Raw genomic sequence first — 27,786 nt, 5'->3', positions numbered from 1 at the left:
TGCAGTAGAGCAGGAGCAGTGGAGAGAGCTGTGAGAGAACACTGACACTAACACTAACTCATAGACAGTGAGAGATGATGAGGCAGGTTAGACTGTGGCACATGTGTGTGGTGATTGTGGTGAGTTTGGGGAGTGTAGAGTGTTCTCATTACATCGAGCCACTCATGGCCATGAAGGATGGCGACATCATCATCGGGGGACTCTTCCCAGTGCACGAGAGTGTTAACATTAAGGAAGGTGAGGACGGAAGGCCTTCTAAACGAAATTGCACCAGGTGAGCAAGAAGTCATATTAATACTACCAGTAATAATACTGCTATTATTACTACTACCGGGTCGTTAAGTTGTGATGTAATAATGTGCCAAAATAATTTTTCCAGGTCCAACTGCTCTCAGAGCTGCTTGTTTTTTTCTCATTGACAGTAAAAGAAAAAAAAAATTCTACTACCGGTACTCACTTGCTGCCTCATCGGTAAAAAATCCTATTTTTTGCAAAGGCGTGGACGTTATCCTTGATTATATAATCTGGCTGCAGAGCCACACTAATTACTCGGTTAGAGCGATTTTTTTTTTTACCCTCACTAAAATAGAGGTGATGGTGACAAGGTTTAAAGGTTGTGAAAACCGGCTGGCTAGAAAACATTTTTGGACCCATGAAGTTCGACTTCACAATCGACCTCAGCCCACCTCAGGCATACTGTACTTTTTTTCCACATTGAAGTATAATGGATTGAAATATAATAAATGTGATGGGGTGGTGTGTGACAGGGTGGTACATTTCATGATGAAATGGCTCTAGTTATCCAATAACGGTCAAGTTATTCACTTAACATGTATGCTTTCAATTAGAAATGTAATTTGCTCAGCAATGATGGTGTTAAAACTGTAATAAAAAACAGTTATACCTGTCTAATTTGCGTGACTGGGTGGCTGGATTCAGTTTGATGGACCCCCTCATCGTAATGAAAAAACTACAAATAAACTATGTAAAAGAATGTCATTCATATTCACGAGAACGATATTTGTTTATAGTTATCGTTCTTGGTGTGAATGACTCTTTAGGCTTTAGAAACACACTTTGGCTCAAGTTTATGCCTTATGCATCTCATCAAATGTTGTGGACCCAAATGGCATGTGTTTCATTGAATGACCCTAATAATAATAATAATAATAATAATAATAATAATAATAATAATACATCTTCTTATATACAAAACAATTTCATGCATGGCATTCAGATTATCTTATAGGACTTACAGATATGAGAGACAGAGAACAGACAGGCCTACTAGTCTGGTCAGTTTAGGGCAAATGGCTGCAAAAAATGATTAACATTTGAGCAAATGTTTTTCTGTTCATTTAGGGCCTAATAAACAAAAAAAATGCAAGGAGCCCAAAAAATTAAGTGGGGGAAGGCCCTGAAACGGCCACGCCCACTTTTTAGACCCAGAATTCTGTATCTCGGCTCCTGAAGGTCACAGAGAGTTGGTTTTGGGCTTAAAAGATGCAGAAACACCACATTTATATTAGTGTTACGAACAAGCATAAGTCGTAAAACCTTTACTTTTTGAGATTCACGAAAAACTATTTCACAGTCATTGTCTAAGATGTTGATTCGTTTGTTCAGGGTCCTTTTGTCTGATATTGAAGTGATGCACTCCAGTTCAGCTCCCACAACAGAGCCAGCTTTCCTTACCAGCCTGTCCAGTCGCCCAGCATCCCTCTTCTTAGTGCTTCCTCCCCATACAACAGCATAGCAGAGACAATGGCAACAACAGAGTCAGACTGGTAAGACATCCAGAGGAGGAGCTTGATGCAGACATTGAAGGACCGCAGCCTCCTCAGGAAGTACAGCCTGCTCTGCCCTTTCCTGTAGAGTGCTTCAGTGTTGAATGACCAGTCCAGTTCATTTTCCAGGTGTAGATATTTGTAAGTGTTTACCACCTCCACATTGCCCCCCTCAATGGTGACTGGCAGCAGAGCAGGCTTAGACCTCCAGAAATCCACCACCATCTCCTTGGTCTTAGCAGTGTTGAGTTGTAGGTGGTTGAGTTTGCACCATTCCTCCACCAGGCTCTTGTATTCCTCCTCTTGCCCATCCCTGATACACCCCACAATTGCAGTTGTCACCCAGTCTGAGGGGTTGGATGGTGTTAAAAGCACTAGAGACGTCAAAGAACATGATTCTCACAGCACTTTTCCCCTTGTCCAGGTGAGAATGCGTCCTGTGTAAAAGATAAGTGATGGCATCGTCCACGCCCACTTTCTCCTAGTATGCAAACTGTAGCGGGTCTAGTGCATGGCGTACCTGGGGTCTTAGTATGCACAAGACCAGGCGCTCCATGGTCTCCATCACGTGTGATAACTGCTGTCACCTTACAAAAACCTATAATTTTTGGAATTTCACTTTGTTTACATTGTTTCTTAGAAGGTTGTTGGGGTCCTCATCTTCTAACAAAGAGCCTTAATCAACTTAAGCACTAGTATGCCCCATGAGTAGATTTAGAGCTTTTGCCCAAACAAACTGCATGGCTTTTATGAGCAGATTTACAGAAAAAGGTGGCTTGGGCGCTGATTGATTCAGTGATAAAAAGGTTTTTCACAAATATCTCAGAAATATCTCAGAAAAGTTTTAGGGCCTATGTTTCTTCATAACACTAATATAAATGTGGCATTTCCGCATCTTTTAAGCCGAAAACCAACTCTCTGCGACCTTCAGGAGCCGAGATACAGAATTCCAGGTCTAAAAAGTGGGCGTGGCCGTTTCAGGGCCTTCCCCCACCTAATTTTTTGGGCTCCTTGCATTTTTTTCTTTATTTGGCCCTAAATGAACAGAAAAACATTGGCTCAAATGTTAATCATAATTTGCAGCCTTGACCCCATTTTTGCCCCAAACTGACCAGACTATACATAGTTTCTTATACAGTTTTTTATAAAAATGGCAAATACAGTATTGATTTACTGTTGATTTTCTCTTGACCAATATGTTTGCTCTGACTGAAAAGACTCTGCCACATGGCAAAAAGTTGTAAGACAATGTGGTAGAAACAGAATCAAAAAAGAAGCGTCATTGTGACAGTGTCATTTTTAGTCAGAACGAACAAACATATTGGAATAATTTTGTTCTCAAATGTACATATAAGTTTCATTCTACCTATGATCTGTGGTTAGGGTTAGGGCTACATAAGTTTCTCATACATAGAAGTTTCATTCTCCCTATCATGAGTTCTATTCTGAGTCCTGTTTAGCAGGATTTTTACATTCATACACCTCGATGTGTTCATTCATGCAGGTATAGCGTGGCACGCTTGCTTCAGGCTCTGGTGCTGGTTGAAGCAGTGGAGACTGTGAACCGCTCGCCTCTGCTAGGTAACCTGACACTGGGCTACCACATAGTGGACACCTGTTCAGACGTCACCACCGCAGTGGCAGTAACCCACAGATACCTGGACGACTTCAACTCGGTCTGTTCACAGGAGGAAGACATGGACAAATCCAGCAGCGAGAGCAGTCCGGCCAACCACGACAGCAGACCGGGCCCCGGGCATTTTCGATCCCACCATGTGGTCGTGGGAGGGTACCACTCAGAAATCTCCATCGCTGTGGCTAGACAGCTGTCCATCAAGCAAATCCCGCAGGTACAGCAGAGCCAAAGTAGCAAAACTTGGATTCTTATCAGAACAGTCTGGCAACACGCCATTGGACGTTGATTATGGGGCGTGTTTCAACCTTTCTGGAAGCTAGCCTGAATTCACCCCGCCCCAAAAAATGTAATGATGTCAAATGCCTTAATCTCTGTTTCATGTTCACCTTTTAAAAGTTATTGCGCTGCCAATGTCTTTTATAACAGATGCTATAGCGGAACCTAAACATTTTTCTTCTCTAGTGGTAACAATTGTGATTGTGCTCAGGTGATGTGGAAGAATGACTGCTTCACTGTTAAGCATCTGTCCATCACCTAATGCAGCCAATTTGATTGGCCCGGACATATCTTAACTGGGCACACTTCTCAGTGGAGCAACTCCAGACTGAATTTCCTGCCCTCAAATTTTAGGGTGGGGTACATTCGGGCTGGCTTCCTAGATAAGAGTAAACTCAGAGCAAATCCCACAAGTCAGAGTGACTAAAAGCAACCAAGCATGGTAACGCTTTAGAATAACGTGCTTATTAGGTATTAAAAGTGCATAATAAGCAGTTAACAATTCCTTACTAACAGTTAGTTAACTGTTGTTATCCTTTAATAACATTAACTAACTGTTAACATGCAGCTTGTAAGTGTTAATAAGCAGCCTTTTAAGTTACTTACAAGCATATTTGTTAACAGTTGTAAGTGTTAACAAGCAGCTTGTTAATGGTGTATAAGACAAAGAGGTGGATAACTAATACGCTTATAAGACCTTTCTTACCTATTTGTAGTAAATTTTGCAGCCCCCCAATCTAAAGCGAGGACCATGTAGCCTATAGTTCCAACAAGCCCAACCTTCTCTCTCTCTATATACTGTATCTCTCCATCTAGCTTGGTTTAGCTGTGAGAAATGCACCTTCAAAATTGTTGCAGTGAGCAGGACCCGAACCCCGGTGTCGTCAGGGGGTGCATCGCTACTTGTTGAGCTACACTACTTTACTTTAACAAGCAGCTTGTTAACACTTACAACTGTTAACAAATATGCTTGTAAGTAACTTAAAAGGCTGCTTATTAACACTTACAAGCTGCATGTTAACAGTTAGTTAATGTTATTAAAGGATAACAACAGTTAACTAACTGTTAGTAAGGAATTGTTAACTGCTTATTATGCACTGTTAATACCTAATAAGCACGTTATTCTAAAGCGTTACCCAAAGCATTTATACATTTATACATTTTCATTGTATCACACTAATCCCAATGCACATGATTGTTTTCAATCAGATCAGTTATGGCTCCACTACGGGGATTCTGAGTGACAAATCTCGCTTCCCAGCCTTCATGCGGACAGTACCAGAGGACAACTATCAGGCTCAGGCCATCGTTGACATCCTGGTGGGCCACGGCTGGGACTGGGTTGGTCTGGTGACCACTGATGGGGACTACGGCCGTTACGCTGCCCAGCGCTTCCAGCTGCATGCGGAGAAACAGGGGATCTGCATCTCCTTCAGCGTGGTGCTCCCGGACATCCTCGACGACACCGAGCTCAAAGACGGCATCCGCAGCACAGTGCGCCACTTGGAGGACAATCCGAAAGTCCGCGCTGTGGTGTCCTTCGCTAAGCCCGACCACATGATGTACATCATGCAGGAGCTGACTGACAATGCCACAGGTCGTGTCTGGATCGCCAGTGATAACTGGGCCACGTCCAGTCGTGTGCTCCTTAACCGCAACCTCAGTGATGTCGGGACTATCGTCGGGGTCACCTTGAAATCAGCAGACACAACGCGGTTCCAGACGTACTTGGACGGTCTGGATCCTGACCCGGCTGCTCACCAGAACAACACCATACTGCGGCAGTACCTGTGGTCGGAGGGCAAGGACATGACCCAGCCAGAGCTGGGAGCAGCGCTGAAGAAGAAGATCTACCCATACGCCGTGTTCAGCGTGGGGCTGGCTGTCAGAGCCATAGCCAGGGCCGTGGCTAACCTCTGTGCAAACAGAGACTGCAGAGGGGGCAACAACTTTAAGCCGTGGGAGGTAAGTGCGGTGTGGGCCGTGGGGTGGTAGTAGTGGGAGTCGTGAGAGGTAAGCCTTACACCAAATGATTATCTGAACTCTGCATCTGTTCTTGCATAAAGATGTTGGTCTATGAACACTCTTAATGTGTGCTTATTGTTACCCCTATTTATTTTATTGGTGGCTCCTCAATGTAGCTGAAGCATGCCTTGAGGACTGCTACCTTTGAAATAGATGGAGACTCATACAGATTCAATGAGCATGGTGACATTAATTCTGGATATGACCTTGTACTCTGGAGGAACCAAGATGGTGAGGTGGACGTACATGACATCGTGGCTAAGTACGACATCAGCTCTCGCCAGTTGTACTTTGTGGGAGATGGCAAAGAGAAGGTCTTCAGTCAAACAGTAAGTGAAACATATGGAACTTTGTGACGCAGTGCCGTCACTACAGTTGAGTATGCGCTCTGACTGCCATACCAACAAGCCTGGCTCTTTGCCATTGTAGTCAAACTGCACATTTAGTACCCCGGAGACCTGGGTTCGAGGCCAAGTGGGGTCACTGCTCTCTTCGGTACAGCCTTCCTTACAAAGATTTGTGCATGTCACAGTAATGATTTGATAAACAGATCACATTATCACAATACCAATAATCACATTAATCATGTGATTTTGAAGAGTGATTATTCATTGTGAAAATTACAGAGCATTATAAAAACATCCATTAACCAGTCATTCTTAAGACATCAGAGTGCATTGAAAGGTTGACCTACAGTGTACCTGTAATTTCAAAGAAGTATTATTATCAATCTACAACATATTCATCTACCACAAAAGCCCCAAAAACATATTTAACAAAACTCTCGGCTTGTGTGTTTCAGGGAAATGTAACATCCAGGTGTTCTGCCAACTGTCAACCAGGATATAGAAAGGTGTCCCAAAATGAAAGGCCTGTTTGCTGCTTTGAATGCACCAAATGCAGCAATAACACCTACAACAATGGAACAAGTATGCATAGGCTACACAAACACACACACAGCCACACACACACACATACACACAAACATAACACCTACAGCAATGGAACAAGTATGCATGCACACAAACCCACACACATATACACACAAACATAGACTATTGTTATAGCGTCTTGAGTAAAAGCCAAATGTAAAGAATAATACACATACACATAAAGCCACATATTTGTATGGACTTTCATAATATAGGGTGTGCCACGACGAAATAAGTACAGTGTCACGGAAAGCTGACTGCAGGGCTGTGTGAGATCTGACTGTCAATCACAGTTGCCACCTGCAGCTTTAAAGCTGATTTTCTATGGAAGAATATTAGACTCAAAAGTTTTGTACGTGTATATCACGTTTTGAAACTGTAGAAATGATTTGTAACTGTAAAAATGATCTGTACAAGTAATTGTAAATATCACAAATATGCCCTACACTTACAAATCTATTCTACAGGTACGGATCGGTTTTACAGCTACAAATCATCCTACAGTTAAAAATATTTTACCAATATATTCTACAATTACAAATCAATATTCTACGTACAAAAAGTTGTCCTACAGTTACAAATCTTTTCTGCAGGTGCACACTTTTGCACCATCTTAGGGATAAGAAGCGTCTCATATGTAATGTGTGTGTGTGTATCAGGATTTGTAACTGTAAAAATGATTTGTGATTTAACAAAAAAATCATGGGCGTAGATTTAGGGTGGGACGCTAAGGACTAGTCCTAATCAAAATTTTAACATGACAAAATTGTCCCCACCAATATTTTAGCGAACTTATTTGTACTGCTGATCATTCCGACAGCCAGCACGACAATACAAGAAACGTCAGGGTTATCTGACACGCAGGCTACACGCATGGAGAATGCCAATGCACAGGCTACTTTGCAGTGGCAGTCAAGCGAGCAGGTGTGTCAACGACAACGGTAAGTTACCAGGGCTGTCTGCCAATACATACCAAATAAAAGGCCAAAGTAAAACATTTTGATATTGAATTTGACCGACAGAGCTTTCAATTCGGCAGCCGTGGCCTAGTCTATACTCTGGTTAGCGCTTCGGACTTGTAACCGGAAGGTTGCCGATTCGAACCCCGACCCCTCATTGCTACCCAAGCGCTGCTGTTGTTGCAGGCAGCTCACTGCGCCGGCATTAGTGTGTGCTTCACCTCACTGTGTGCTGAGTGTTTCACTAATTCACGGATTGGGATAAATGCAGAGATTAAAATATACTTATGTAACCTAACCACACTAGCACCACCACTAGGGGTCAAAGTTAATAGATCAATATGGAAACCCAGTGTTCCCCACTATCGGGATTCAATTGAATGAATGAGGGAGTAGCCAGTGTACAAAAATACTGCACTTTAATGTCTGATTTGTTTGTAGCAGAAATATATAGATATTTATAAATACTTTAGTTGAAGTAGAGGAGGAGTTGTTACATAACCAGTGTTCTTAAATATTTCCACATACAATATACATAGCGTTATGTCAATGTGCACACACTGCAAATAGGCTACTATGCTTGCTACCAAATAAGAAAAGAAACAAAATAAATATAATCACCCCAAAAGAGGGCACAATCACTTCAATAAGGGCGAGGGATAAAGAGGTGCCAGCTGAGGATGGGATCATCCAGAGAACAATTTCATAGCCTACCCTAGCAAGGATGTAACTGGCCTAGCCACATTCACACAGCAGTTAGCTACATACTATCCCTAAGAATATAATTAGCATCACTACACACAGGTAGCTATATACTACTAGGAGTGCTACAATTAGTTCAAGTATACCCCGCACAGGCAACAATCCACTACAAACTGCAACACAACAAATAATGTCACTACACACACAGACTAAGTACGGCCTCACTGCAGCAACACTGACTAGGCTGGAGGCAGAGCAGAGTATGCTACCCTCTGTGTTCTCCCCGCCCCAGCTGACAAGGAATAAAAGGAAAAGAGCAGGCCTCGCCCTACACAGCAAAAGAATAAATAAACACAAACTTGGAGGTGGTTTTACACAGCAAAAAGCTACATCTACCTAATATAACTTTAACCCACTGACATGTCATGTTTTTACATAAGGGGAAAACAGTGGCTACAACTTTACCTGAAAATAACAAAGATTACATTAATCCATGCACATTCAACCAACATTTCCACATGACACTAAAGACAATGAGTGCATATTCAACACACAACAGCATGACTTTTCTCCTTTTAAGATTAACGGGTTACACTTTAATATACATAACATTTAAAGCTAATAGAATATTCAACAAACATTAGTCAGCTGGGCCAGCCACCCTTCTGGACACAACACAAATGAGGAAGCTACAATATAAATACACATTAGTTATAGCAAAGCTGCTAAATGGACGGACAATAAAATCATTTAATACCTGAATGCCGGCGCCCCTACATGTACCACAGCCGATGATGATGACGACCAGGCACGGACGACTGAAACACTATCTATCAAAACACATCAAAAAAGTTTGTAAGCTTATGGCCTGTAATAGTTGGCGTCTGCCTCAAACAATTAAACCAAAAAAAAACACCCGCCCGTGTTGGATCACCGCCGGCAAAGTTCAAACGCGACAAACAGTGCTCTCACCACTGCATTAGACGCACCATCTGGTTTGAAAAGAAAGAGTGACTGCTAGGTAGGCCTACTATTCTACCTGCATTACGTCCGGTCACCTGAGCTGAAACGCGTCCGTGACTCCCTAAACTGATCACAATGGCGCCAGGTGCATCAACAGCTTATCCCTTTCCCACCCGTCACATATTCCCCCCACTTTGAAAGGCCACCGTCCCGGTGCCTGTAATCTGCTATTCTTTAATGCCATGGCCTAAAATAATAGCTGGAGTTAAAATTAACGGACTGAATGGCATATTGTTGGCCCTCCAAGTGTTGGACTGCTGATTGTGGCAAACGGAAGGGGTTGGAGTGTTGGCCTGCCCGTGCTCGTCGTGGGCGGTTGGGTGTGTCTTCTCTCACAGCCATCGCATCTTCAGCGGATTCTGACTCCACTTCCAGAGAGGGACTTGTGCCACCGACTGTAGTCATTGGGGCGGCCTGATCACCTTGTGCATCCTGGCCTTGTGTGTCCTCTTCTGACGGGCTAGGGCTGGATAATTGTTGGATGGCAGAATCCTCTTGTCTCATTTCACCAATGGGCCTTCTGAATGGCTGGTGAGGGAGAACTTGGAACCATACCTCATTCTCATCCGGCTCAATGGTCTTAGGTCTCCCCTTTTCCTTAGTTGAGTCACCTGGGATATCAACCAGAATGTCAGCATGTGGTTCATCCTGGACTGGCAGAGCTTTGAATTCTGAACGGTGGGCATTCATGTCGGGGCCCAGCCCATCTTCAGGAGTAAGGTGGTACACCAAGCCCTTCTCATCTCGGCATTTGACCACACGGTATATTCGTGGATCCCAAAGATCTTGGATTTTATGGCGGCCGATTGGGTGGTTCCTACGGTACACCCTGGTGCCCACTGGAAGGAATGATGGAGACATACTGTAACGCTCTCTAGAGACTGCTGCGGCCTCCAGGCGATTCCTGGCATCTGCATATACTTCAGCCAAATACTCTTTGTGAGTAGTGACCCAGTCAGCTGGAGGGGTGTCATCTGACTCTGCGGTCATTAGCCCCAGTAAGAAGTCCACCGGGAGTTGGGGCTTCTGTCCAAACATGAGCTCATATGGAGAATGGTTGGTGGATTGATGAACAGATGTATTATAAGCAAAAAGCAAGTGTGGAAGTGCTTGTGGCCACTTTTTCTTTTTCTCAGGGGAAAGGGTCCGTAGAAGGTCATGGAGCGTACGATTAAATCGTTCACATTGGCCGTTTCCTTCCGGATGATACGGGGTGGTTCGACTTTTGTCAATTCCATACAATTTGCACAGACGCTTCAATAGTTCTCCCTCAAATGCCCGGCCTTGGTCTGAATGGATCCTCTTTGGCACTCCAAAGGAATAGAACCATTTTTCCGTAAGAACCTTGGCCACAGTCTCAGCTTGCTGATTAATGGTTGGATACGCCTGGGTAAACTTAGAAAAGACATCTGTGACAATGAGGACGTTTTCATAGCCATTACTGGCTTTCTCCATACATGTAAAGTCAATGGCGAGCACTTCCAGGGGCTTGGCGGCCAACAGGTGACCTGAATAACTGCGGGCAGTAGGAACCACCCCTTTGGCTAGGGTGCACCGCTCGCATTGTTTGCACCATTGTTCAATGGCCTGACGCATTTTCGGCCAGTAACACCTCTGGCGGACCAGTTCAGTGGTTCTTTCCACCCCCTGGTGGCCATGATTGTCGTGTAAGCTCACCAATACTTCCCTGTGCAGCAGTTTGGGCAGTAGTAGCTGTAGCGTGAAGTCCCGTGCTGGGGGTAGTTGTATCTCCCGGTACAAAATGCCTTCTTGCTCTCTGATTCTGCGCCACTGACGAACTAGCTCAAGTACCCCCTGTGCTTCCTGTGTTCGCTCCTGTCGATTAGGTGGTCGAGCCCTTCTCCAATACACCAAGAACGCACCAATGACTGGGTCTTTTTCCTGGAGCGTGCGAAGGTCTGAGTGCAACCGGACGGGAGCTGCATCTATGGTGGAAATCACGGCTGTTTGTGTCCGCTGTTGTAATAGCACCCTGGGCGCCCTCAGCTCCGATGGAACAGTAATGCCAGAAACCATGGCTGTTATAGAGTTTGTGGGTGAGTCACTACTCTGGCGGGACAGGGCATCGGCATTCCGGTTGGTCGATCCAGGCCGATACTTTAACTCAAAATCAAAAATTGCCAGCTGGGAGGCCCACCTTTGCTCTACAGCGGCCAACTTGGCAGTCTGCAGGTGGCTCAAGGGGTTATTGTCAGTATACACAATAAATTTGGCTCCTAGCAAATATTCCCTGAAGCGCTCAGTCACTGCCCATTTTAATGCCAGGAACTCAAGCTTCATTGAGCTATAATTTGACATGTTTCGTTCAGATGGCCTCAAGGTTCGACTGGCAAAGGCAATGGGTCGTGTCTTGCCGTCTACTTCCTGAGACAGAACGGCCCCCAGGCCCTGATGGCTCGCATCAATTTCGAGGATAAATGGCTTTGAGAAATCAGCGTATTTAAGCACAGGGGCACTTACAAGCTCCTGTTTCAATGTCTGAAAAGCTTGCTCGCAGCGGTCATCCCAGAGATTCCCCAGCCTGGTATTAGGACCTCCACACTGCTTTCCTTTACCTTGGACCTTGGCTACAAGACTGTGTAGGGGACCCGCATGCTTGGCAAAGCCTGCCACAAACCTCTCGGTAATAAGAGGCAAAGCCCAGAAATGATCGTAGATGGGTCAGGGTGGTCGGTTGCTTCCACTGCAGGACAGTCTGAATCTTACCAGGATCAGTTGCCACTCCACTAGCTGATATTACATGGCCAAGATATTGCACTTCCTCCTTGAAAAAATTACATTTGCTCAATTTGAGTTTTAAGTTGTGTTCTTTAAGCCTGCTCAAGACTAATTGTAGCCGTTGTACATGCTGGTGGAAAGAAGATGAAAAGATGACTATATCATCAAGGTACAATAGCAAAGATTGAAAACTTTGATCGCCAAAAATTCTTTCCATCAGGCGTTGGAATGTACTCGGTGCATTACATAGCCCAAAGGGCATCTTGGTTGAACTCAAATAAGCCAAACGGCGTACAGAAGGCCGTTTTTTCCTTGTCCCGTTCTGCCATAGGCACTTGATTGTATCCAGAGGCTAAATCGAGCGTGGAGAACAGGGTAGCTCCTGTCAGTGCATCCAAGGATTCCTCTATTCTTGGAAGAGGATACGCATCCTTCCTGGTTCTGGCGTTAAGTTGCCTGTAGTCCACACAAAGGCGGATCGCACCATCCTTCTTCTGAACCACCACCACGATTGGCTAAGCATATGGACTACTACTAGGCCGAGCCACCCCTTGTTCTACTAACTCTTGAACATGAGCTTTGACTTGTGCAAACTGTGATGGAGGTAGACGGCCGGTAACGCTTGGCGTGCTGGGGGCTGTATCCACTAAGGGTATCTCATGTTGGATTAACACTGTACAACCCAAATCCCCATCATGTTCACTAAAGACTCCTCTGTACTTCTCTAGGAGCTCCCTAGCTTCCTGTTGTTGTGAGGAAGAGAGGTTTGGCCATTGTAACCCCAAGAAATCTACAGAGGCTGAGGTACTAGCTGCTGCGGATTGCGCACTGACTACCTGGTCATTACAGGGGGTTGGGTCTACAATATGAAGGGTTCCAAGTGTAATGCGGGGCTGTAGCCACTGATCTTCTGTCCCCACATTGACCACTGGTACATTCACTTTGCCCTGGGTGATTGGCAATAGGGCTGATGAGATAAGGAGGTTCGATGGCAATCGGCCCTCTCCATAGGGCAGTGGCTCTAGGAAGCATGATTTAACAGGGCCTGGGACGAGAGAGCAAGTTGCATGCACAAACTTAAGGCACCCAGCTGGTATGCGAAGGGCTGGCCCCGGCTGCACTACTGCCTTTCCAATGCAGCCAGAGCTAGAGAGGCGTTCTAAAATTTGGCATTCAGACAGAGCTCGTTTCCACCCGCTCTCTGCTGTCTGTATTAGTGGACAGTGGAACAAATCCTGCCCATGCTCTTGATAGCAACGGCTAATGGCATTCATCCCCAACAAACCTGGCACCGTAGTCTTCTGTTGTCGGGTGGTGGGGTCCAGTGCATCTGTAACAACTAACACTCCGATCTTTGGGAGCACTTTGCCCAGTACCTCTAAATCCAGCTCAATATATCCTAAGTAGGGAATGGCCAGTCCATTGGCTGCTTTAAGCTGTAACCAATCACACGGCTTCATCGTTTCATTAGTCTGAGACTGCACATGCTGCCGGAAAAAGCTTTCAGTCACTGTTGTCACCATGGAACCGGTGTCGAGCAGGCATCGTGTAAGTACGCCTCCAAGACGGATGTCGATGACTGGACAACTTCCGATAAGATGTGACTTCGTCGCGAGAGTCCTATTCTGTTCTGAGCCCAACAAACCCCCTCCTGGTGCCGAGCTCCCAACACCGGAGGGCGCTAGTTTTCCTGCTGCGAGACACTATTGGTGGCTACCCCAATCTGCCCCCCGCTAGGTAAGTCACCCCGTGTTGCAACCCCCTGACCTACTGGGAGCATGGCCCTACACATTCTTGCTATGTGACCAGCTTTGTTACAACGTAAGCAGATAGGTTTCCCATCTGCTTGGAATTTGTATGGCCTAGACTGAGCAACCACCGGTCTATTGGTGGAACTGGGAATACTATGTGGCTGTCCTAATTGAGATAGGATTGCATCTAGCTGAGCCTGCTGTTTGCGGAGGCACTCCTTCAACTCCGTTAACTCGGAGGAGGGGCTGGCTGACACTGCATTAGTATCTGCCTCATAAGAATTACAGGAGTAGGCCCGAGGCGGGGTGTGGTTTGTGCACGCCTATTAAGCCAGTCAAGGGCTTCACTGCGTATATCCCTAAAAATTAGGCGCTGGTTGGCTGCAATTTGATCTAGCAGGTCACCTTGCAGTTTCTCATTACGAAGGCCCTCAACAAACTGGTCACGAAGGAGACGATCAGAATGCTCTAAATCGGTGTCTTTTTCTTTAATCTGTTCCATCAACTCCATTAAAACATGTGAATACTCTCTCACAGATTCACTTTCGAACTGCCGGCGGTGATAAAACTGACGGTACAATGCGTTAAGAGATTTAGAGCAGCGAAAGTTACCTTTCAGAATCTCAAAAATTTTCTGTGGGTCATTTCGATCAGTTGCTGGACTAAACTTTATCTCCCGCTTAGCCTCCCCATCCAACAAATCGTACAGAAACAAAGCTTGCTCAAGTTTAGGCATACGACGGGTTGCTAAAGATCTGCTTGCCTCCTCAATCCAGTCTTCTACAGACATATTGTCTACAGACATTTTGCCAGAGAACCGGGGACATTTTCTTTCTCGTGGTACACATACAAGACGCTCAACAGGGGTCTGGGTGATAGGATTGTCGAGAGGGTCAGAGTCTGAGTCTACTGGGTTAGAGGGACCTGCCTGCCCCCTGAGTCGCTGATTGTCAGCTTTAAGTTGGTTAACCATCTCAGTCAAACTCCTAACCTGATCCTCCAGGCTCTCCAGAGACATGTTGATGATGATGCAGCCCAACTTGGGTACGACGAGTGATGGACCTTCCTTGGAGTAACCACTGTTTTCCCACCTATCAAATGCCTTTTAAACAACCACCTCCAAAAATAAAATGAAACAGCAAAACAAAAGAAAATAAAGCAAGCAACTGAAGGGATCTACAGACTACTCCTAAACCCTGCTCGCAGCGCCAAATGTAACCTAACCACACTAGCACCACCACTAGGGGTCAAAGTTAATAGATCAATATGGAAACCCAGTGTTCCCCACTATCGGGATTCAATTGAATGAATGAGGGAGTAGCCAGTGTACAAAAATACTGCACTTTAATGTCTGATTTGTTTGTAGCAGAAATATATAGATATTTATAAATACTTTAGTTGAAGTAGAGGAGGAGTTGTTACATAACCAGTGTTCTTAAATATTTCCACATACAATATACATAGCGTTATGTCAATGTGCACACACTGCAGATAGGCTACTATGCTTGCTACCAAATAAGAAAAGAAACAAAATAAATATAATCACCCCAAAAGAGGGCACAATCACTTCAATAAGGGCGAGGGATAAAGAGGTGCCAGCTGAGGATGGAATCATCCAGAGGACAATTTCATAGGCTACCCTAGCAAGGATGTAACTGGCCTAGCCACATTCACACAGCAGTTAGCTACATACTATCCCTAAGAATATAATTAGCATCACTACACACAGGTAGCTATATACTACTAGGAGTGCTACAATTAGTTCAAGTATACCCCGCACAGGCAACAATCCACTACAAACTGCAACACAACAAATAATGTCACTACACACACAGACTAAGTACAGGCCTCACTGCAGCAACACTGACTAGGCTGGAGGCAGAGCAGAGTATGCTACCCTCTGTGTTCTCCCCGCCCCAGCTGACAAGGAATAAAAGGAAAAGAGCAGGCCTCGCCCTACACAGCAAAAGAATAAATAAACACAAACTTGGAGGTGGTTTTACACACGTATAAAAGCTACATCTACCTACAGCATAACTTTAACCCACTGACATGTCATGTTTTACATAAGGGGAAAACAGTGGCTACAACTTGCTCCTGAAAATAACAAAAGATTACATTAATCCATGCACATTCAACCAACATTTCCACATGACACTAAAGACAATGAGTGCATATTCAACACACAACAGCATGTACTTTTCTCCTCTTAAGATTAACGGGTTACACTTTAATATACATAACATTTAAGCTAATAGAATATTCAACAAACATTCGTGCAGCTGGGCCAGCCACCCTATCTGGACACAACACAAATGAGGAAGCTACAATATAAATACACATTAGTTATAGCAAAGCTGCGCTAAATGGACGGACAATAAAATCATTTAATACCTGAATGCCGACGCCCCCTACATGTACCACAGCCGATGATGACGACCAGGCACCGGACGACTGAAACACTATCTATCAAAACACATCAAAAGTTTGTAAGCTTATGGCCTGTAATAGTTGACGTCTGCCTCAAACAATTAAACCAAAAACGCTTTCCTTACCCGCTTCGTGTTGGATCACCGCCGGCAAAGTTCAAACGCGACAAACAGTGCTCTCACCACTGCATTAGACGCACCATCTGGTTTGAAAAGAAAGAGTGACTGCTAGGTAGGCCTACTATTCTACCTGCATTACGTCCGGTCACCTGAGCTGAAACGTCACGTGACTCCCTAAACTGATCACAATGACGCCAGGTGCATCAACAGCTTATCCCTTTCCCACCCGTCACATATTCCCCCCACTTTGAAAGGCCACCGTCCCGGTGCCTGTAATCTGCTATTCTTTAATGCCATGGCCTAAAATAATAGCTGGAGTTAAAATTAACGGACTGAATGGCATATTGTTGGCCCTCCAAGTGTTGGACTGCTGATTGTGGCAAACGGAAGGGGTTGGAGTGCTGGCCTGCCCGTGCTCGTCGTGGGCGGTTGGGTGTGTCTTCTCTCACAGCCATCGCATCTTCAGCGGATTCTGACTCCACTTCCAGAGAGGGACTTGTGCCACCGACTGTAGTCATTGGGGCGGCCTGATCACCTTGTGCATCCTGGCCTTGTGTGTCCTCTTCTGACGGGCTAGGGCTGGATAATTGTTGGATGGCAGAATCCTCTTGTCTCATTTCACCAATGGGCCTTCTGAATGGCTGGTGAGGGAGAACTTGGAACCATACCTCATTCTCATCCGGCTCAATGGTCTTAGGTCTCCCCTTTTCCTTAGTTGAGTCACCTGGGATATCAACCGGAATGTCAGCATGTGGTTCATCCTGGACTGGCAGAGCTTTGAATTCTGAACGGTGGGCATTCATGTCGGGGCCCAGCCCATCTTCAGGAGTAAGGTGGTACACCAAGCCCTTCTCATCTCGGCATTTGACCACACGGTATATTCGTGGATCCCAAAGATCTTGGATTTTATGGCGGCCGATTGGGTGGTTCCTACGGTACACCCTGGTGCCCACTGGAAGGAATGATGGAGACATACTGTAACGCTCTCTAGAGACTGCTGCGGCCTCCAGGCGATTCCTGGCATCTGCATATACTTCAGCCAAATACTCTTTGTGAGTAGTGACCCAGTCAGCTGGAGGGGTGTCATCTGACTCTGCGGTCATTAGCCCCAGTAAGAAGTCCACCGGGAGTTGGGGCTTCTGTCCAAACATGAGCTCATATGGAGAATGGTTGGTGGATTGATGAACAGATGTATTATAAGCAAAAAGCAAGTGTGGAAGTGCTTGTGGCCACTTTTTCTTTTTCTCAGGGGAAAGGGTCCGTAGAAGGTCATGGAGCGTACGATTAAATCGTTCACATTGGCCGTTTCCTTCCGGATGATACGGGGTGGTTCGACTTTTGTCAATTCCATACAATTTGCACAGACGCTTCAATAGTTCTCCCTCAAATGCCCGGCCTTGGTCTGAATGGATCCTCTTTGGCACTCCAAAGGAATAGAACCATTTTTCCGTAAGAACCTTTGGCCACAGTCTCAGCTTGCTGATTAATGGTTGGATACGCCTGGGTAAACTTAGAAAAGACATCTGTGACAATGAGGACGTTTTCATAGCCATTACTGGCTTTCTCCATACATGTAAAGTCAATGGCGAGCACTTCCAGGGGCTTGGCGGCCAACAGGTGACCTGAATAACTGCGGGCAGTAGGAACCACCCCTTTGGCTAGGGTGCACCGCTCGCATTGTTTGCACCATTGTTCAATGGCCTGACGCATTTTCGGCCAGTAACACCTCTGGCGGACCAGTTCAGTGGTTCTTTCCACCCCCTGGTGGCCATGATTGTCGTGTAAGCTCACCAATACTTCCCTGTGCAGCAGTTTGGGCAGTAGTAGCTGTAGCGTGAAGTCCCGTGCTGGGGGTAGTTGTATCTCCCGGTACAAAATGCCTTCTTGCTCTCTGATTCTGCGCCACTGACGAACTAGCTCAAGTACCCCCTGTGCTTCCTGTGTTCGCTCCTGTCGATTAGGTGGTCGAGCCCTTCTCCAATACACCAAGAACGCACCAATGACTGGGTCTTTTTCCTGGAGCGTGCGAAGGTCTGAGTGCAACCGGACGGGAGCTGCATCTATGGTGGAAACCACGGCTGTTTGTGTCCGCTGTTGTAATAGCACCCTGGGCGCCCTCAGCTCCGATGGAACAGTAATGCCAGAAACCATGGCTGTTATAGAGTTTGTGGGTGAGTCACTACTCTGGCGGGACAGGGCATCGGCATTCCGGTTGGCCGATCCAGGCCGATACTTTAACTCAAAATCAAAAATTGCCAGCTGGGAGGCCCACCTTTGCTCTACAGCGGCCAACTTGGCAGTCTGCAGGTGGCTCAAGGGGTTATTGTCAGTATACACAATAAATTTGGCTCCTAGCAAATATTCCCTGAAGCGCTCAGTCACTGCCCATTTTAATGCCAGGAACTCAAGCTTCATTGAGCTATAATTTGACATGTTTCGTTCAGATGGCCTCAAGGTTCGACTGGCAAAGGCAATGGGTCGTGTCTTGCCGTCTACTTCCTGAGACAGAACGGCCCCCAGGCCCTGATGGCTCGCATCAATTTCGAGGATAAATGGCTTTGAAAAATCAGCGTATTTAAGCACAGGGGCACTTACAAGCTCCTGTTTCAATGTCTGAAAAGCTTGCTCGCAGCGGTCATCCCAGAGATTCCCCAGCCTGGTATTAGGACCTCCACACTGCTTTCCTTTACCTTGGACCTTGGCTACAAGACTGTGTAGGGGACCCGCATGCTTGGCAAAGCCTGCCACAAACCTGCGGTAATAAGAGGCAAAGCCCAGAAATGATCGTAGATGGGTCAGGGTGGTCGGTTGCTTCCACTGCAGGACAGTCTGAATCTTACCAGGATCAGTTGCCACTCCACTAGCTGATATTACATGGCCAAGATATTGCACTTCCTCCTTGAAAAAATTACATTTGCTCAATTTGAGTTTTAAGTTGTGTTCTTTAAGCCTGCTCAAGACTAATTGTAGCCGTTGTACATGCTGGTGGAAAGAAGATGAAAAGATGACTATATCATCAAGGTACAATAGCAAAGATTGAAAACTTTGATCGCCAAAAATTCTTTCCATCAGGCGTTGGAATGTACTCGGTGCATTACATAGCCCAAAGGGCATGCGGTTGAACTCAAATAAGCCAAACGGCGTACAGAAGGCCGTTTTTTCCTTGTCCCGTTCTGCCATAGGCACTTGATTGTATCCAGAGGCTAAATCGAGCGTGGAGAACAGAGTAGCTCCTGTCAGTGCATCCAAGGATTCCTCTATTCTTGGAAGAGGATACGCATCCTTCCTGGTTCTGGCGTTAAGTTGCCTGTAGTCCACACAAAGGCGGATCGCACCATCCTTCTTCTGAACCACCACGATTGGCGAAGCATATGGACTACTACTAGGCCGAGCCACCCCTTGTTCTACTAACTCTTGAACATGAGCTTTGACTTGTGCAAACTGTGATGGAGGTAGACGACGGTAACGCTGGCGTACTGGGGCTGTATCCACTAAGGGTATCTCATGTTGGATTAACACTGTACAACCCAAATCCCCATCATGTTCACTAAAGACTCCTCTGTACTTCTCTAGGAGCTCCCTAGCTTCCTGTTGTTGTGAGGAAGAGAGGTTTGGCCATTGTAACCCCAAGAAATCTACAGAGGCTGAGGTACTAGCTGCTGCGGATTGCGCACTGACTACCTGGTCATTACAGGGGGTTGGGTCTACAATATGAAGGGTTCCAAGTGTAATGCGGGGCTGTAGCCACTGATCTTCTGTCCCCACATTGACCACTGGTACATTCACTTTGCCCTGGGTGATTGGCAATAGGGCTGATGAGATAAGGAGGTTCGATGGCAATCGGCCCTCTCCATAGGGCAGTGGCTCTAGGAAGCATGATTTAACAGGGCCTGGGACGAGAGAGCAAGTTGCATGCACAAACTTAAGGCACCCAGCTGGTATGCGAAGGGCTGGCCCCGGCTGCACTACTGCCTTTCCAATGCAGCCAGAGCTAGAGAGGCGTTCTAAAATTTGGCATTCAGACAGAGCTCGTTTCCACCCGCTCTCTGCTGTCTGTATTAGTGGACAGTGGAACAAATCCTGCCCATGTTCCTCAAAAAGCTCTTGATAGCAACGGCTAATGGCATTCATCCCCAACAAACCGGGCACCGTAGTCTTCTGTTGTCGGGTGGTGGGGTCCAGTGCATCTGTAACAACTAACACTCCGATCTTTGGGAGCACTTTGCCCAGTACCTCTAAATCCAGCTCAATATATCCTAAGTAGGGAATGGCCAGTCCATTGGCTGCTTTAAGCTGTAACCAATCACACGGCTTCATCGTTTCATTAGTCTGAGACTGCACATGCTGCCGGAAAAAGCTTTCAGTCACTGTTGTCACCATGGAACCGTGTCGAAGCAGGCATCGTGTAAGTACGCCTCCAAGACGGATGTCGATGACTGGACAACTTCCGATAAGATGTGACTTCGTCGCGAGAGTCCTATTCTGTTCTGAGCCCAACAAACCCCCTCCTGGTGCCGAGCTCCCAACACCGGAGGGCGCTAGTTTTCCTGCTGCGAAACACTATTGGTGGCTACCCCAATCTGCCCCCCGCTAGGTAAGTCACCCCGTGTTGCAACCCCCTGACCTACTGGGAGCATGGCCCTACACATTCTTGCTATGTGACCAGCTTTGTTACAACGTAAGCAGATAGGTTTCCCATCTGCTTGGAATTTGTATGGCCTAGACTGAGCAACCACCGGTCTGTTGGTGGAACTGGGAATACTATGTGGCTGTCCTAATTGAGATAGGATTGCATCTAGCTGAGCCTGCTGTTTGCGGAGGCACTCCTTCAACTCCGTTAACTCGGAGGAGGGGCTGGCTGACACTGCATTAGTATCTGCCTCATAAGAATTACAGGAGTAGGCCCGAGGCCGGGGTGTGGTGTGTGCACGCCTATTAAGCCAGTCAAGGGCTTCACTGCGTATATCCCTAAAAATTAGGCGCTGGTTGGCTGCAATTTGATCTAGCAGGTCACCTTGCAGCTTCTCATTACGAAGGCCCTCAACAAACTGGTCACGAAGGAGACGATCAGAATGCTCTAAATCGGTGTCTTTTTCTTTAATCTGTTCCATCAACTCCATTAAAACATGTGAATACTCTCTCACAGATTCACTTTCGAACTGCCGGCGGTGATAAAACTGACGGTACAATGCGTTAAGAGATTTAGAGCAGCGAAAGTTACCTTTCAGAATCTCAAAAATTTTCTGTGGGTCATTTCGATCAGTTGCTGGACTAAACTTTATCTCCCGCTTAGCCTCCCCATCCAACAAATCGTACAGAAACAAAGCTTGCTCAAGTTTAGGCATACGACGGGTTGCTAAAGATCTGCTTGCCTCCTCAATCCAGTCTTCTACAGACATATTGTCTACAGACATTTTGCCAGAGAACCGGGGACATTTTCTTTCTCGTGGTACACATACAAGACGCTCAACAGGGGTCTGGGTGATAGGATTGTCGAGAGGGTCAGAGTCTGAGTCTACTGGGTTAGAGGGACCTGCCTGCCCCCTAAGTCGCTGATTGTCAGCTTTAAGTTGGTTAACCATCTCAGTCAAACTCCTAACCTGATCCTCCAGGCTCTCCAGAGACATGTTGATGATGATGCAGCCCAACTTGGGTACGACGAGTGATGGACCTTCCTTGGAGTAACCACTGTTTTCCCACCTATCAAATGCCTTTTAAACAACCACCTCCAAAAAATAAAATGAAACAGCAAAACAAAAGAAAATAAAGCAAGCAACTGAAGGGATCTACAGACTACTCCTAAACCCTGCTCGCAGCGCCAAATGTAACCTAACCACACTAGCACCACCACTAGGGGTCAAAGTTAATAGATCAATATGGAAACCCAGTGTTCCCCACTATCGGGATTCAATTGAATGAATGAGGGAGTAGCCAGTGTACAAAAATACTGCACTTTAATGTCTGATTTGTTTGTAGCAGAAATATATAGATATTTATAAATACTTTAGTTGAAGTAGAGGAGGAGTTGTTACATAACCAGTGTTCTTAAATATTTCCACATACAATATACATAGCGTTATGTCAATGTGCACACACTGCAAATAGGCTACTATGCTTGCTACCAAATAAGAAAAGAAACAAAATAAATATAATCACCCCAAAAGAGGGCACAATCACTTCAATAAGGGCGAGGGATAAAGAGGTGCCAGCTGAGGATGGGATCATCCAGAGAACAATTTCATAGCCTACCCTAGCAAGGATGTAACTGGCCTAGCCACATTCACACAGCAGTTAGCTACATACTATCCCTAAGAATATAATTAGCATCACTACACACAGGTAGCTATATACTACTAGGAGTGCTACAATTAGTTCAAGTATACCCCGCACAGGCAACAATCCACTACAAACTGCAACACAACAAATAATGTCACTACACACACAGACTAAGTACGGCCTCACTGCAGCAACACTGACTAGGCTGGAGGCAGAGCAGAGTATGCTACCCTCTGTGTTCTCCCCGCCCCAGCTGACAAGGAATAAAAGGAAAAGAGCAGGCCTCGCCCTACACAGCAAAAGAATAAATAAACACAAACTTGGAGGTGGTTTTACACACGTATAAAAGCTACATCTACCTACAGCATAACTTTAACCCACTGACATGTCATGTTTTACATAAGGGGAAAACAGTGGCTACAACTTGCTCCTGAATGCCGACGCCCCCTACATGTACCACAGCCGATGATGACGACCAGGCACCGGACGACTGAAACACTATCCGCTTCGTGTTGGATCACCGCCGGCAAAGTTCAAACGCGACAAACAGTGCTCTCACCACTGCATTAGACGCACCATCTGGTTTGAAAAGAAAGAGTGACTGCTCGGTAGGCCTACTATTCTACCTGCATTACGTCCGGTCACCTGAGCTGAAACGTCACGTGACTCCCTAAACTGATCACAATGACGCCAGGTGCATCAACAGCTTATCCCTTTCCCACCCGTCACACTTATACTTACAATTAACCACATTATAATCAATAGGCCAAAATCATAATTGTGTATCTGTGCCGAATTTCGTAATTCAAGTCCAGTGTAGAACTGAATAAGAAAATCATAAGGCTGTATATTTTGAACTTCCAGTATGTGAGAAACTTGACTTGCCTTAATATCTCCAACTTCAAGTATGCAGCTAATAAGGAAATATAATTGTTATTAATTTAAACAAGGTGAACTTCTCCCCACTGTGCAATGCAGAAAAGGATGCTACAAGGAAGGGAATTCAAACACACTCAACACCTTACCATCTATTGATGTCATTGTGGTTCATTGAGATATCTGACATTTTTTCTGTTAATTGGCTTGGATACAAAAGGACATTGTTGCCTTTGTCGGTGTCCTTATGTGAACTTGCACAGGTAACCTTGCTCATCTTTACTTAATGCGTCATTCTACTTCACACCAGTGCTTCAGGGCAGCCGTGGCCTACTGGTTAAGCGCTTGGACTTGTGACCGGAGGTTGCCGGTTCAAACTCGATCAGTAGGCACGGCTGAAGTGCCCTTGAGCAAGGCACCTAACCCCTCACTGCTCCCTGAGCGCCGCTGTTGTTGCAGGCAGCTTACTGCGCCGTGATTAGTGGGTACTTCACTGTGTGCTGAGTGTGTTTCACTAATTCACAGATTGGGATAAATGCAGAGACCAAATTTCCCTCACGGGATCAAAAGAGTATTTATACTTATACTTCAGACCAGAGCTGATGCTTAAGCAAAGGCCGTCACTGAAAAGCTGTGAATGTCGTTGAACACAGCTGTTCTCACATTAGCTGATTGCGATAAACATTAACCATTGTTGCCTAATTACCAATTATTCATCAAGTAGTTACTTTTTTTTAGTGTTTTTCACATAGTATTTTGCAGTATTTTTAAAATACAAAAATACACACCAATAAAGTATTTTGATACAAAATACAAAGCCATTTCCTTCAACCCAATAAAATAAAAATTACAAAATACTATTTTGTATTTGAAATACATATTACATGTTTCAGAAATCTTGACATGTCTAAGTTTTGGGTTGCAATATACAGGTAGTGGGCTCTCTGTTAATTTTATTGAGTAGGCCTAAGCCTAAAGTTACAGCATTTCTATCACAATTGACCAGACTTTGACCTTTGATCTGCTTTTAACAAAATTCTGGCTATGATTGTTCCTTGTATTGCATCATGAGCCATCACTGTGCCTATTGCATTCTACTGTTGTTAGCCTTAAGCCTAGCTCAGTCATTATGTTATACCACATCACCCTCCATTAGAAGTGCAATGAGCTGCATTGAGCATAATAAACTGCATTTAGAATTCCAAATTCATATTTCTAGATATTTTGGTGAAAGTACCTCAAAAGTAATACAATAGTAGTGTAATGCCTTTCAATTCAGATACATATTATAATGTAACAAATTATTTTGAAATGACAGTAATGAGTAATACATAATACAATTTGAAGTAACTTGCCCAACACTGATGACAACCATCACTTTCTGTGTGTGTGTGTGTGTGTGTGTGTGGAGGGTCAATCAAATTCTATGATTGCCACTGATGTGAATGATCTCACAAATCACACAAACCAAATCAAGTTTTAAAAAAATCGCAAAAGTATCGAAATTGAGATTCTTCACTTAGTATTGGTATTGAAACACTAATGTTGGTATTGTGACAACAGGAGTTGGGGATGTGTCCCCACCAAAGTTGAGACCAAACCTACGCCCTTGAAAAAAATAACACGAAGGATTTTAAGTATGTCTCCTTCACTTACAAATATATTCCACAGGTACTAAACCTTCCACAGTTGCTGTCTTTCAATTACAAAACTATTCTGCCATTACGAATCTCTGCCGCTCGCACAAGTATTTTCTGCAAGTATACAAATACTTTTGAGACTGTTCTGGCACTTCCTGTTGAATAGCGATATTGGCAATGGCGATACTCAGGTTTGGCTAGCCAATCAGGAATCTAAGTTCACTTTAAACCCTTGTTTTAAACCCTAAGGTCTGTGGATTATGAATATCCAATAAATCCACTCATTTCGTGGTGGCACACCCCATATCATATATACTGTGTGATAATTCACAATTACTTAAATTAAGATATTATGTAAACCATCAACTGATTTCTTGAACGTATCTACTCTATGCACCTTTTCTGCAGATGTAGAAGACTGTATGAAATGTAAAGCTGACCAATGGTCTGAAGAGGGCAGCAGCAGGTGTCTGGACAAAAAGATTGTGTTTTTTGGTTGGAAAGACAACTTTGCAATCGTCTTGTTGTCGTTTGCTGCGCTGGGCGTGCTCCTGACCCTGGTGGTGCTGGTGCTGTTTCTGGCCCAGTGGTCCACGCCCGTTGTGAGGGCATCTGTCGGGCCCATCTCCCTCCTGCTCCTCATCTCTCTGCTTGGCACCTTCGTCAGCGCCGTGCTCTTCGTGGGCAGGCCCAACAACCCCCAGTGCCAGGCACGCCAGGTGCTCTTTGGCCTCAGCTTCACCCTGTGCGTCTCCTGCATCCTGGTCAAGTCCTTGAAGATCCTCCTGGCCTTTCAGATTGTCCAGTCGGTAAAGCAAGTCCTGAAGCGTCTCTACCAGCCCTACCTGATCATTGCATTCTGTATGTGTTACCAGGTGGCCATCTGCACTGTCTGGCTCATTTTAAATCCTCCCTTAGCCGAACTGGAAGACCTCGGACATGATCAGATCATTCTGCAGTGTAACGAGGGCTCCTTCCTCTTCTTTGGCCTCATGCTGGCGTACATCGGCCTCCTAGGCCTGATCGGATTGGTCATCGCCTTTAAGGGGCGGAAGCTGCCAAACTGCTACAATGAGGCCAAGTTCATCAGCTTCAGCATGGTCATCTACCTCATCTGCTGGGTGGTGTTCGGGCCCGTCTACGCCCAGGCACAGGCGGGCGTGTACCTTCCGGCGGTGGAGATGGTCGTGATCCTCATCTCCGCCTACACGGTCCTCAGCTGCCACTTCATGCCCAAGTGCTACATCATCTGCTTCAAGAGCCACAGCAACACGCACGAGGTGTTCCGCCGGAAGCTGTGGGATTTCATCCGCCGCAAGGATGATGACACCGAGCAACGGCGCCACTCGGAGTCTCAGAGCGTCTCCTCCGACACCTCGCTGACCAGCTCCCGGAGCAACTCCCTCTGTAGCACTCTCAGCGGCTCCCTGAGTGGATCGGAGCCCTCGCTGACGGCAAAGGATGAGAAGGCTGAACTAGGACGGATGTCTCCAGTATTCATCCTGCCTCAGATGCCTGATTTGCCGCTACCACAACCACCAGAATCGCACAACAGCTCCTCCAATCCAAGCACCCTGAGCTCAGAGGGGTAATCTAAAGAATGTCATAATGCTGTCCTCAACCTGTCCATAGTACCCATGTTTGTAATATTACCAGAGATGTAAAGGTCCGGCTTCAGAAAGTAAAAGTCCTGCCGTGTATTGGTTCTACCTGTGCGCTTAAGGGGATTTCACTAATTAGCTGATCTACCTGGCCTAAGAGGTGGGCTAATTAGAATCAGCTGATTAAGTGAATGGTACAAAAATGTGGCAGAACTTTTACACCTCTGAATATTACTGTGATAATGCTTTGTTCAAATGTAATACGCCTTAATAAATTGTCAAAATTCAGAAGTAGAATTGTATGTTATAACGGCATTCTGACTACTCATCTAAAACTGTAATCTGACCACTCTTACTAGTTTTCTACACAGGTTTAGAGCGGTTCATGTTTGATTTTCTTGTCACTACAGAGTTGACACCAATTAAACTCAGGGAGAGACACATATATTAACATATACAGTGGTAGCCTAGGCAACCCTGTGAGCTTTTGAAACATCTCATAATAGTCCACCTCTTACTTGGATTATCTCTTTGCAGCTGACCTAACGTCTAACATGATCTGCCGGTGTCAGCCAGGAAGGGCTTGAAAAAACCAGCAAACAAGCCAACTTCTACAGTCTACGTACCTGAACTTATGGGAGATATTACAGAGTTTTGTTCCTTACTGTTGTTTGCACTGAATATAGTTTTAATCCCCTTTCCTTCTCATTAACCCTTAAAGGAGTACCGTCACACTGGTGTGACGGGAATGTTGAGAAATGAACGTTCTAAAGAATATCTGGGTTCATTGAATTCAACATAGAATTTTAGAACCTTCAATTGTTGCGGAACTTAGAACGTTCAAAAACCTACACCTTTAAGGGTTAAAATAAATATGGTGATTGTTCTGCCTCTGGCAATTTTAGTTACAGTTCAGTATAGGCAGTTTAGTGCCATCTAGTGGTTATTCTGATGTGCAGCTATAGCAACTAACGGACATCTTGATATGTAATGCAGCACTTTGAGTTATTTGCT

The 27,786-nt window shown here is 45.4% G+C and overlaps 1 protein-coding gene and 1 long non-coding RNA gene across 2 annotated transcripts; one reads left to right on the top strand and one right to left on the bottom strand.

Moving 5' to 3' along the window:
- On the top strand, positions 1 to 27,493 carry LOC125299914 (G-protein coupled receptor family C group 6 member A-like). Its single transcript, XM_048251420.1, has 7 exons — positions 1 to 274; positions 3,292 to 3,637; positions 4,909 to 5,664; positions 5,841 to 6,053; positions 6,527 to 6,653; positions 25,580 to 26,759; positions 27,310 to 27,493. The coding sequence occupies exons 1-7, from the start codon at positions 75 to 77 to the stop codon at positions 27,311 to 27,313; spliced, it is 2,826 nt and encodes a 941-aa protein (XP_048107377.1). The 5' UTR covers positions 1 to 74; the 3' UTR covers positions 27,314 to 27,493.
- Positions 15,481 to 16,743, bottom strand: LOC125299915. Its single transcript, XR_007194468.1, has 3 exons — positions 16,386 to 16,743; positions 16,225 to 16,296; positions 15,481 to 15,927 (listed from the first exon to the last, which is right to left on the bottom strand). It is a non-coding gene; the product is annotated as an uncharacterized LOC125299915 (long non-coding RNA).
- Positions 27,494 to 27,786: the final 293 nt, after the last annotated feature.

The sequence above is a fragment of the Alosa alosa genome, chromosome 8 (genome assembly GCF_017589495.1).
Source record: "Alosa alosa isolate M-15738 ecotype Scorff River chromosome 8, AALO_Geno_1.1, whole genome shotgun sequence".
In the NCBI taxonomy this organism is placed as follows: domain Eukaryota; kingdom Metazoa; phylum Chordata; class Actinopteri; order Clupeiformes; family Clupeidae; genus Alosa; species Alosa alosa.
Note: the sequence above shows the minus strand (reverse complement) of the source record. Positions and strands in the feature narration are given on the sequence as shown.

Coding starts and splice junctions, on each gene's coding strand:
- LOC125299914 (XM_048251420.1), top strand. CDS start 75: ATGATGAGGCAGGTTAGACTGTGGCACATGTGTGTGGTGATTGTGGTG. Junction 3,638..4,908: donor CCATCAAGCAAATCCCGCAG/GTACAGCAGAGC, acceptor GTTTTCAATCAG/ATCAGTTATGGCTCCACTAC. Junction 6,654..25,579: donor CACCTACAACAATGGAACAA/GTATGCATAGGC, acceptor CCTTTTCTGCAG/ATGTAGAAGACTGTATGAAA.